Source organism: Coregonus clupeaformis, chromosome 9, assembly GCF_020615455.1.
Source record: "Coregonus clupeaformis isolate EN_2021a chromosome 9, ASM2061545v1, whole genome shotgun sequence".
Lineage (NCBI taxonomy): Eukaryota > Metazoa > Chordata > Actinopteri > Salmoniformes > Salmonidae > Coregonus > Coregonus clupeaformis.
Genome location: NC_059200.1, coordinates 34,502,043 through 34,514,834, shown reverse-complemented (window position 1 = coordinate 34,514,834; position 12,792 = coordinate 34,502,043). Strand labels below are relative to the sequence as shown.

The 12,792-nt window shown below is 44.8% G+C and overlaps 1 protein-coding gene across 2 annotated transcripts in view; it reads right to left on the bottom strand.

Annotated features, from left to right (window-relative positions):
- Positions 1-12,792, bottom strand: part of LOC121573937 (rho GTPase-activating protein 32-like) — a 220,313-nt gene that overhangs the window by 53,041 nt on the left and 154,480 nt on the right. For both annotated transcript variants that reach the window (XM_045222570.1, XM_045222571.1), the window contains 2 exons: positions 3,407-3,499; positions 3,069-3,191 (listed from right to left, as the gene is read on the bottom strand). In XM_045222570.1, the coding sequence (XP_045078505.1) occupies positions 3,069-3,191; positions 3,407-3,499 (216 nt within the window). The remainder of the gene's footprint in view (positions 1-3,068; positions 3,192-3,406; positions 3,500-12,792) is intronic.

Here is a 12,792-nt window from a genome sequence, read left to right as displayed (position 1 = left end):
ATAAGCCGCAGGTGTTTTAATGTTTAATTACCATATGTAAGGGTTCGTGCACAGAGGGGATTGTCGGGAAAGAGATGGCTGCTTGAGGAAGCTCCCATTTATTAACATTTCAACAAACAAGTTGCATATTTGCATAACGTATTCAAGTGTTACCATTTAGTGCAATAGTAGCTACAGAACATATACTGTGCTGTGTAAACTGTACTGTATCACATAGCGTTTCAGACACAAACTTTTCAACTTTCAAACTTAAACGGTGCGCTCCCAGCGCACATACCGGCAGTGATCTACAGCAGTGGTTTTCAACCAGTGGTCCTTGAGGGAGTGCTAGGTGTTCCCCAGCAAAATTAGTTAATAGCGTCACAATCATTTAACCACTTAACTTTGGTTATTTTTGAAAAACCTTGAAAAAGTGTGCACATCTTTGAATATTTATCTACATTATAGCCTACAGTAGTACCATAACAAAAAACAAAGCTTACAGCGCTTGACGAGGCAATATCAATGGCTAAATTAAATGTGCAAAATAAAGTGCCTGTAACACGACAGTAAGCGCGTAAGCCTAAAGTTGCAGCAACACGGCTGCTTAAAATATACGGTAATCAGCCTACCAGAAAAGTCATTAATCCTCGTCTTCATCTTTTAGGCTAAGGTGCAGTACACGGCTGTAACCAGAAAAGTCAAGTCATTAATCCTCATCTCCGTCTTCTTCCTGCGTACTAAAACCACCAAAGTCCTCATCTTCAGTGTCGGAAACGAACAGGCTCAGGGTGGCTTCGTCAGCCACTCTCCTCTCTCCTTCGTTGTCGCTCTCAAAACCAACGAACTCCTCTTCGTCACTGTCGGAATCGAACAGCCTCTGAAGGGCCTCAGCTGTGGCGGCGTCCTCCTCTTCATCACGCAGCAGTCCAGCCTTTCGGAACCCGTTAATGATCGTGGATGTTTTGACAGCCAGATTGACTGCCTTTAACTTAAAAGCTGCATCATATGCATTTCTACGTTTGTTTTCCATAATGAGGGTTTGTGTATGAAAACTTCCTTTGCACAAACTGTCTCGCTCTCGTAATGTCTGTCTGTCTTGCTCTCGTTCTGTCTCTCGTACCACTCTCGGTTCCACTTTTACTTTTGCGCGCAACCTGTCTCACTTTTCCGGCCTCCAGCTTTTCTTGCTGGAGCCCGCCGCTTAAACGTGGGGGGAGCGGACCGGTCATAGAGCCCATAGAGTTAAAGTTGGTGGACTGTAACCTGTAAAATCCATAGATTTAGGAGGTCTTCTAGTGGCCGTTAGCTGTAAAAATCCATAGATTAGCCGCACCGTTATATAAGCCGCAGGGTCGAAAAATTTGAAAAAAGGCGCGGCTTATAGTCCGAAAATTACGGTAAATATGACGCAGATAACCTGTCATGGTATCCATACAGCAAAGAACAACGTGCTCATAAAATACATACGATTATTTATTACCGCATCCAAGCACATCCATTTATCCATGACATCTCCATTTGTATCTGCACATACAGTGCATTCACAAAGAATTCAGACCCCTTGACTTTTTCCACATTTTGTTACGTTACAGCAATATTCTAAAATGGATGAAATTGTTTTTTTTCCTCATCAATCTACACACAATACCCCATAATGTCAAAGCGAAAACAGGTTTTTAGAAAATTTTGTAAATTTAGAACAAAATAAAAAAATAAATACCTTATTTACATAAGTACTTAGACCCTTTGCATCCTGTTTCCATTGATCATCCTTGAGCTGTTTCTACAACTTGATTGGAGTCCACCTGTGGTAAATTCAATTGACTGGACATGATTTGGAAAGGCACACACCTGTCTATATAAGCCACATTTGACAGTGCATGTCAGAGCAAAAACCAAGCCATGAGGTCGAAGGCACAGATCTGGGGAAGGGTACCAAAAAATTTATGCAGCATTGAAGGTCCACAAGAACACAGTGGCCTCCATAATTCTTAAATGGAAGAAGTTTGGAACCACCAAGACTCTTCCTAGAGCTGGCCGCCTGGCCAAACTGAGCAATCGGGGGAGAAGGGCCTACATCAGAGAGGTGACCAAGAACCTCACTCTGACAGAGCTCCAGAGTTCCTCTGTGGAGATGGGAGAACCATCTCTGCAGCACTCCACCAATCAGGCCTTATGGTAGTGGCCTGACGGAGGCACATGACAGCCCGCTTGGAGTTTGTCAAAAGGCACCTGACCATGAGAAACAAGATTCTCTGGTCTAATGAAACCAAGATTGAACTCTTTGGCCTGAATGCCAAGCGTCACATCTGGAGGAAACCTGGCACCATCCCTAAGGTGAAGCATGGTGGTGGCAGCATCATGCAGTGGGGATGTTTTTCAGTGGCAGAGACTGGGAGACTAGTCAGGATCGAGGGAAAGATGAACGGAGCAAAGTACAGAGAGATCCTTGATGAAAACCTGCTCCAGAGCGCTCAGGACCTCAGACTGGGGGCGAAGGTTCACCTTCCAACAGGACAACGACCCTAAGCACACAGCCAATACAAGGCAGGAGTGGCTTCAGGACAAGTCTCTGAATGTCCTTGAGTGGCCCAGCCAGAGCCCGAACTTGAACCTGATCGAACATCTCTGGAGAGACCTGAAAATAGCTGTGCAGCGACGCTCCCCATCCAACCTGACAGAGCTTGAGAGGATCTGCAGAGAAGAATGGGAGAAACTCCCCAAATACAGGTGTGCCAAGCTTGTAGCGTCATACCCAAGAAGACTTGAGGCTGTAATCGCTTCCAAAGGTGCTTCAACAAAGTACTGAGTAAAGGGTCTGAATACTTATGTAAATGTAATATTTCAGTTTTTTATTTTTAATACATTTGCAAACATTTCTACAAACCTGTTTTTGCTTTGTCATTATGGGGTATTGTGTGTAGATTGATGAGGGGGAAAAAACGATTTAATCAATTTTAGAGTAAGGCTGTAACATAACAAAATGTGGAAAAAGTCAAGGGGTCTGAATACTTTCCGAATGCACTGTATGTCCATGTGAGTGTGTGTGCATGCATGCGCAAATGTGTTTCAACTCTCCCCGTCACCTCGAAGGAGAGCTCGTCGGCGGCCTGGGCGATGTAGCGTTTGATGACATGGGCGGCGGCGATGGCAGGCACGTTTATGGAGGACTCCTCATGGACCAGTAAGTGGTTGCCTTTGTTATCAACCTGGAAAACACACACACAGTTAGTGTCATATTTACTGTCTGTCAATGTAGACCGATTACTGTTCTAGTATGTGTAAGTGAGTAAGGAAAGAGAGGAGCAGTAAGCGGGTGTGTTTAAGAGAGAGAAAAAATGGGAAACTATGTTTTATGTGTGGTGTATTTGTGTAGAGTGTTTGGGAGATTGATAGACAGACATAAACCCAGACAGAAGCTCACCTCCATCCATGTGAGGGCAGGCCCACAGTTGATCTTGTTGTCAGCGATAGCTGTGAGGCGGGAGAGGTAAGCCATCAGCATCTGGGAAACTGCCTGTGAGAGGAAACCAGAAACAGACCATGTGTAAAACACCTATATAAAACCACACAATACCCTTCTGTCACTGTAGCTCCACAGAGTAGTGTCGATTGACCTACAGCTATAGGTAGTGTATGAGAATCCTGTGTGGACACATTGCGTGGTCTTTACAACTGATCCAGAGACAGCGTGGTTGTAGTGCAGATGATGGGTGAGGCTGGCATTAGGTGATACTTGCTAAGTAGAGCTGATCCTAAATCAGATAGTGGCCTCCTAACTGGATATACACTTAGACCATAGACTTTAAGCAGAAGTATCATCATCATTATCATGGCCGTCAGGCTGGCAGGCTCTTCAGGGAAATCTATCCAATCAAGAGGCCATTAACGAAAGAAATCAACTCTGGTTGCGTATCTGCCTAACACCAGGGGAGTATACAGTTTCAATTTAACTCAACCCAATAAGGCTGCTAAGTGAGTTTACATCCGCAACCAATCAAAAACATGAAGCACTCTCGTTCTTTAAGCAGGGCAAATGAATTTCAGGGGACCTTGATAATACATTTGATTTAGCAGAACACAAATATTTGTTTTGTGCAATGCCTTTTTTCTCTTGCACTACTAAAATATATACACAACTTAAATGCCATATGCAAAACTGAATTGCCCATGGTCTGCCAATGACCACTCACAGTCCTACAAATATGTTTCAGTCAGAGAAATGGCTTTTACTCTGTGTGCTTCACAAGCTAGTCGTCACTGAGGGACGGCTGTTTTTAGGTTTTACTGTAATTGTGTGTTCCTTTCACCAAGGTTATGTACTACTTCTGGACAGGAAGCAGTAAACACACAAACGTGTGTGTGTGTGAGCACATCTAGAACTGTAGGAGGGTACTAGAGTACTTTAGAGGCATAATGGATGCTCCAAAACAGTACAGCTGCACTCAGGCAGGATAAACACATCTCAATTATAGTTTCAAGTCCCTGTTCAAGGATTTCAGATGGGAGTCGTTTCAAGTATCACACAGCCCCCATAGATACATCCAAGAAAATACTCGATCAGCCACATAGTACATTGCAAATTCCACCATTTTGGTGGGGGATACCACGCTGGCTTTTCCAGTTGTGAAACCACTCCAGTCAGCTAACCTGCACTACAAATGGCTGTGTGTGTGCGTGTGTGCGTGTGTGTGTGTGTGTGTGTGTGCACGCGTGAGTGTTTGACTTGGGCATGAGCCAGAACGACATGATTGACTGAGCTCATAATGTAGTCAATCATAATGATACTGAAATTACGGTTGTTTCAATTTTTTTGGCCGACTTCTTGAGTAATGCACAATAGATGGCCACGAGATTTCATTAGGTCTGTGGTGGTCCTTCATATTCCATATTCTATAAAGGCTAGGACAATAGAAGAATAGCCTACTAAGAGACAGAGAGAAAACATTATGTGAGTGAGATGCAGTAGGTAACAACATACTCTCGTGTGTGTGTCACAGTCATCATCAAAAGCTATCGTTAGATCAAGTTAAAGTATCTCAGAGGAACTATCGTCTATGATGACGAGAGAGACTTGAGTTGAGAGAGCGAGATAGATAGAGAAGAAAAAAGACTACATGAGAGAGAGAAAGGGCAAAAGTAAAGAGTGAATGGTGAGCGCCCAGGAGAGGGAATCAAACACTCCACTGGAGGCCAATTAGAGAGGAGACGAAGAGAAGAGAGAGAGGTTAGATAAGGGAAGAGGAGAGGTTAGATAAGGGAAGAGGAGAGGAGAGAGAGAGAGGTCAGATAAGGGAAGAGGAGCGAGAGAGAGGTTAGATAAGGGAAGAGGAGAGAGAGACAGAGAGAGGTTAGATAAGGGAAGAGGAGAGAGAGACAGAGAGAGGTTAGATAAGGGAAGAGGAGCGAGAGAGAGGTTAGATAAGGGAAGAGGAGAGGTTAGATAAGGGAAGAGGAGAGAGAGAGAGGTTAGATAAGGGAAGAGGAGAGGTTAGATAAGGGAAGAGGAGAGAGAGAGGTTAGATAAGGGAAGAGGAGAGAGAGGGAGAGGTTAGATAAGGGAAGAGGAGAGAGACAGACGTTAGATAAGGGAAGAGGAGAGGTTAGATAAGGCAAGAGGAGAGAGAGAGAGAGAGGTTAGATAAGGGAAGAGGAGCGAGAGAGAGGTTAGATAAGGGAAGAGGAGAGAGAGACAGAGAGAGGTTAGATAAGGGAAGAGGAGAGAGAGACAGAGAGAGGTTAGATAAGGGAAGAGGAGAGAGAGAGAGGTTAGATAAGGGAAGAGGAGAGGTTAGATAAGGGAAGAGGAGAGAGAGAGGTTAGATAAGGGAAGAGGAGAGGTTAGATAAGGGAAGAGGAGAGAGAGGTTAGATAAGGGAAGAGAAGAGAGAGAGAGGTTAGATAAGGGAAGAGGAGCGAGAGAGAGGTTAGATAAGGGAAGAGGAGAGAGACAGACGTTAGATAAGGGAAGAGGAGAGGTTAGATAAGGCAAGAGGAGAGAGAGAGAGAGAGGTTAGATAAGGGAAGAGGAGAGAGAGAGAGATTAGATAAGGGAAGAGGAGAGGTTAGATAAGGGAAGAGGAGAGAGAGAGAGGTTAGATAAGGGAAGAGGAGAGGTTAGATAAGGGAAGAGGAGATAGAGAGGTTAGTGGAGAGGTTAGATAGAGAGGTTAGTGCCAGCTTAGTGGAGTCTGCCAATAGCACAGTCAGTGTAGTCAGCTCAGCCATACCCATTGAGACTGTGTCTGTGCCTCGACCTAGGTTGGGCAAAACTAAACATGGCGGTGTTCACCCTAGCAATCTTATTAGGATAAAGACCTCCTCCATTCCTGCCATTATTGAAAGAGATCGTGATACCTCACATCTCAAAATAGGGTTACTTAATGTTAGATCCCTCACTTCAAAGGCAGTCATAGTCAATGAACTAATCACTGATCATAATCTCGATGTGATTGGCCTGACTGAAACATGGCTTAAGCCTGATGAATTTGCTGTGTTAAATGAGGCCTCACCTCCTGGTTACACTAGTGACCATATTCCCGTGCATCCCGCAAAGGCGGAGGTGTTGCTAACATTTACGATAGCAAATTTCAATTTACAAAAAAAAAATGGCGTTTTCATCTTTTGAGCTTCTAGTCATGAAATCTATGCAGCCTACTCAATCACTTTTTATAGCTACTGTTTACAGGCCTCCTGGGCCATATACAGCGTTCCTCTCTGAGTTTCCTGAATTCCTATCAGACCTTGTAGTCATAGCAGATCATATTCTAATTTTTGGTGATTTTAATATTCACATGGAGAAGTCCACAGACCCACTCCAAAAGTCTTTCGGAGCCATTATCGACTCAGTGGGTTTTGTCCAACATGTCTCTGGACCTACTCACTGCCACAGTCATACTCTGGACCTAGTTTTGTCCCATGGAATAAATGTTGTAGATCTTAATGTTTTTCCACAAAAATCCTGGACTATCGGACCACCATTTTATTACATTTGCAATCGCAACAAATAATCTGCTCAGACCCCAACCAAGGAGCATCAAAAGTCGTGCTATAAATTCTCAAACAACACAAAAATTCATTGATGCCCTTCCAGACTCCTTCTGCCTACCCAAGGACGTCAGAGGACAAAAATCAGTTAACCACTTAACTGAGGAACTCAATTTAACCTTGCGCAATACCCTAGATGCAGTTGCACCCCTAAAAACGAAAAACATTTGTCATAAGAAACTAGCTCCCTGGTATACAGAAAATACCCGAGCTTTGAAGCAAGCTTCCAGGAAATTGGAACGGAAATGGCGCCACACCAAACTGGAAGTCTTCCGACTAGCTTGGAAAGACAGTACCGTGCAGTACCGAAGAGCCCTCACTGCTGCTCGATCATCCTACTTTTCCAACTTAATTGAGGAAAATAAGAACAATCCAAAATTTCTTTTTGATACTGTTGCAAAGCTAACTAAAAAGCAGCATTCCCCAAGAGAGGATGGCTTTCACTTCAGCAGTGATAAATTCATGAACTTCTTTGAGGAAAAGATCATGACCATTAGAAAGCAAATTACGGACTCCTCTTTGAATCTGCGTATTCCTCCAGGGCTTAGCTGTCCTGGATCTGCACAGCTCTGCGAGGGCCTGGGATCGGGAGAGACACTTAAGTGTTTTAGTACTATATCTCTTGACACAATGATGAAAATAATCATGGCCTCTAAACCTTCAAGCTGCATACTGGATCCTATTCCTACTAAACTGCTGAAGGAGCTGCTTCCTGTGCTTGGCCCTCCTATGTTGAACATAATAAACAGCTCTCTATCCACCGGATGTGTACCAAACTCACTAAAAGTGGCAGTGATAAAGCCTCTCTTGAAAAAAGCCAAACCTTGACCCGGAAAATATAAAAAACTATCGGCCTATATCGAATCTTCCATTCCTCTCAAAAATTTTAGAAAAAGCTGTTGCGCAGCAACTCACTGCCTTTCTGAAGACAAACAATGTATACGAAATGCTTCAGTCTGGTTTTAGACCCCATCATAGCACTGAGACTGCACTTGTGAAGGTGGTAAATGACCTTTTAATGGCGTCAGACCGAGGCTCTGCATCTGTCCTCGTGCTACTAGACCTTAGTGCTGCCTTTGACACCATCGATCACCACATTCTTTTGGAGAGACTGGAAACCCAAATTGGTCTACACGGACAAGTTCTGGCCTGGTTTAGATCCTACCTGTCGGAAAGATATCAGTTTGTCTCTGTGAATGGTCTGTCCTCCGACAAATCAACTGTACATTTCGGTGTTCCTCAAGGTTCCGTTTTAGGACCACTATTGTTTTCACTATATATTTTACCTCTTGGGGATGTTATTCGAAAACATAATGTTAACTTTCACTGCTATGCGGATGACACACAGCTGTACATTTCAATGAAACATGGTGAAGCCCCAAAATTGCCCTCGCTAGAAGCCTGTGTTTCAGACATAAGGAAGTGGATGGCTGAAAACTTTTTACTTTTAAACTCGGACAAAACAGAGATGCTTGTTCTAGGTCCCAAGAAACAAAGAGATCTTCTGTTAAATCTGACAATTCATCTAGATGGTTGTAAAGTCGTCTCAAATAAAACTGTGAAGGACCTCGGTGTTACTCTTGACCCTGATCTCTCTTTTGACGAACATATCAAGACTGTTTCAAGGACAGCTTTTTTCCATCTACGTAACATTGCAAAAATCAGAAATTTTCTGTCCAAAAATGATGCAGAAAAATTAATCCATGCATTTGTTACTTCTAGGTTAGACTACTGCAATGCTCTATTTTCCGGCTACCCGGATAAAGCACTAAATAAACTTCAGTTAGTGCTAAATACGGCTGCTAGAATCCTGACTAGAACCAAGAAATTTGATCATATTACTCCAGTGCTAGCTTCCCTACACTGGCTTCCTGTTAAGGCAAGGGCTGATTTCAAGGTTTTACTGTTAACCTATAAAGCATTACATGGGCTTGCTCCTACCTATCTTTCCGAGTTGGTCCTGCCGTACATACCAATACGTACGCTACGGTCACAAGACGCAGGCCTCCTAATTGTCCCTAGAATTTCTAAGCAAACAGCGGGAGGCAGGGCTTTCTCCTATAGATCTCCATTTTTATGGAACAGTCTGCCTACCCATGTGAGAGACGCAGACTCGGTCTCAACCTTTAAGTCTTTACTGAAGACTTATCTCTTCAGTAGGTCATATGATTGAGTGTAGTCTGGCCCAGGAGTGTGAAGGTGAACGGAAAGGCTGGAGCAACGAACAGCCCTTGCTGTCTCTGCCGGGCCGGTTCCCCTCTCCACTGGGGTTCTCTGCCTCTAACCCTGTTGCAGGGGCTGAGTCACTGGCTTGCTGGTGCTCTTTCATGCCGTCCCTGGGAGGGGTGCGTCACTTGAGTGGGTTGAGTTACTGACGTGATCTTCCTGTCTGGGTTGGCGCCCCCTTGGTTTGTGCTGTGGTGGAGACCTCTGTGGGCTATACTCGGCCTTGTCTCAGGATTGTAAGTTGGTGGTTGGGGATATCCCTCTAGTGGTGCGGGGGCTGTGCTTTGGCGGAGTGGGTGGGGTTATATCCTTCCTGTTTGGCCCTGTCCGGGGGTTTCTTCGGATGGGGCCACAGTGTCTCCGGACCGCTCCTGTCTCAGCCTCCAGTATTTATGCTGCAGTAGTTTATGTGTCGGGGGGCTGGGGTTAGTTGGTTATACCTGGAGTACTTCTCCTGTCTTATCCAGTGTCCTGTGTGAATTTAAGTATGCTCTCTCTAATTCTCTCGTTCTCTCTTTCTCTCTGAGAACCTGAGCCCTAGGACCATACGTCAGGACTACCGGGCATGATGACACCTTGCTGTCCCCAGTCCGCCTGGCCTTGCTGCTATTCCAGTTTCAACTGTTCTGCCTGCGGCTACGAAACCCCTACCTGTCCCAGACCTGCTGTTTTCAACTCTTTAATGATCGGCTATGAAAAGCCAACTGAGAGACCTGAGCCCTAGGACCATACGTCGGGACTACCGGCCGTGGTGACTCCTTGCTGTCCCCAGTCCGCCTGGCCTTGCTGCTATTCCAGTTTCAACTGTTCTGCCTGCGGTTATGGAACCCCCTACCTGTCCCAGACCTGCTGTTTTCAACTCTTAATGATCGGCTATGAAAAGCCAACTGAGATTTATTCCTGATTATTATTTGACCATGCTTGTCACTTATGAACATTTTTGAACATCTTGGCATGGTTCTGTTATAATCTCCACCCGGCACAGCCAGAAGAGGACTGGCCACCCCTCATAGCCTGGTTCCTCTCTAGGTTTCTTCCTAGGCTTTCGCCTTTCTAGGGAGTTTTTCCTAGCCACCGTGCTTCTACACCTGCATTACTAGCTGTTTGGGGTTTTAGGCTGGGTTTCTGTACAGCACTTCGAGATATTAGCTGATGTAAGAAGGGCTATATAAAATAAAATTGATTGATTGATTGATAAGGGAAGAGGAGAGAGAGAGAGGTTAGATAATGGAAGAGGAGAGGTTAGATAAGGCAAGAGGAGAGAGAGAGAGAGGTTAGATAAGGGAAGAGGAGAGAGAGGTTAGATAAGGGAAGAGGAGAGAGAGGTTAGATAAGGGAAGAGGAGAGAGACAGAGAGGTTAGATAAGGGAAGAGGAGAGAGAGGTTAGATAAGGGAAGAGGAGAGAGAGAGGTTAGATAAGGGAAGAGGAGAGGTTAGATAAGGGAAGAGGAGAGAGAGGTTAGATAAGGGAAGAGGAGAGAGAGGTTAGATAAGGGAAGAGGAGAGAGAGGTTATATAAGGGAAGAGGAGAGAGAGGTTAGATAAGGGAAGAGGAGAGAGAGAGGTTAGAGAGGAGAGGACAGGAGAGGTTAGAGAACTGAGCTCAATAAGAGAGATTAGAGGAGAGGAGATGAGAGGAGAAAGGAGAGGTGAGATGATAGGAAAGCAGAGCAGAGGAAATGAGAGGTTAGGGGAGGACAGAAGAGGTTAGAGAAGAGGAAGGGATAGAGAGAGATTATAGGAGAAGAGAAATTTGAGAAGGGAGAAGAGGTTAGAGGAGAAAATCAGAGCCGAGAAGAGCAGATCAGAGACCATTGAGGTGGTGGGCACGGGGCCAGGCCAGACGTGGTGCCAGGCCCTCTCATGGCCCTCTCTCTTTCTCTCTGGGAGGTTCCAGGCCGCTCCTGCCACATCGATTCGAGGACATGAGCTGGCACCGTGTGAACCCAATCAGGCCAGGGCCGACCAACACACCCACAGAAGCCGAGTGTTGTAGCCCAGAGGAAGGGGTCTAATGGGGCACAAGCTGACGACATGTACGTGACACTGCCCTGGTTTTAAAAGGACCACAGCCTCGGAGCCTTTGTTTCTTTCCACAAGATGTGGCACGAACAGTACAATTTTTTTTTTTACACATGTATAACCAGATTAGCCCCAACTTAACCCACAGCCAAGACAAATCTGGCCAGGAGGAACCGGTGAAGATAAGGCAATTCTATATGTGGAAGGTGTGTAAATGCCCGGGTTTTTTCAAAAGGATGTTTGTTTTTCATTTGAGACTTCACTGTGGCACTAACCAGCCCAAACAATGGTTAACTATTTCACGAAAGCCATTTGTCACCTTGAGGGAGCTAAAAAAAGACGAAGCTGACAACATTTAAATGGATCTCCGGATAAATCAAATATTTCCCTAAACAACCCTCAACCGTCAAATGTTGCAGGGAGGGAGAGTGCAGAACGTTGACGCTGACACCACGTTTATCCTAAATGACAAAGCAGACCCCTGACTGAAAAAAAGTAAGACAAAAAAACACCAAAAAAGAAAGCCCAGACTTTCAAGGAATGAAAACAGTGTCAACAGTGCTATAATACTAAGCACTTGATTTGGAGGGCAAGTAGGCTTCTGTATAGAGGGCTTGCTTTGCAGAGCAGCAGAGAATGAAGGCCATGCACGGTCTGGTCTGGTCTGGGCTATAATAAGCAAGGCTTTCCTTGTTGTGCTCCAGTTGTTGGTTACTGTTGGTGATGAATAGCCTGGCGCTTCCCACAACACTTGTCCTATTCAGCGCACTAATCTAAAAGTGAACCTTCCCCTATGTGTGCCAGACAGTGTATGTGCCCCAAATGGCACCCTATTCCCTATATAGTGCACTACTTTTGACCAGGGCTCATAGGGCTCTGATCAAATGTAGTGCACTATGTAGGGAATAGGGTACCATTTGCGCCGCCGTCAGTGTCTCTCCTTAGTCCCCCTTCCTCGAGTGTCAACATGGCCAAGCAAACACAGACCAAAAGAGGGCCAAGACTCTCCAGAAAGACAAAGACTAGAGAACATAGGGTAAAACAAGAGTAAAGCCAAGCACAACATGGAGGCCTTAAAGGGAAGGGGGACTGGCTGTCTCACTGAATCAATAGGGAGACTGATTAGTTGATTAGCAGTAAGTCTCCTGATTTCGCTGAATATTCGGACCAACTCTTTTCGGGTCTTAGACTTAACGAGTCATGGAAGACATTGTATAAGCTAATGTCAACTCATTTCGAACAGGCAATTTAGCGCCCCATGTACTGGCCTGCAGAACAGTGGCCATTGTGTATTGTAATGAGCAGGCAATGATGGTTAAAATACTAGTTAGGCTAACACTATCCAAATAACTGCAGTAGCTAGGTACCAAACTGGGCGCTTCAAAGAGGGAGCGGCAAAACAGCCTCTCAACAATACTGTTAGTGACATTTTAATTTAAGTCAATTTTCCCGTACAACAATTAATCCTGTAAGAACCTCTTTGTATTAAATGCCTGAAAGCTACAATCAAACAA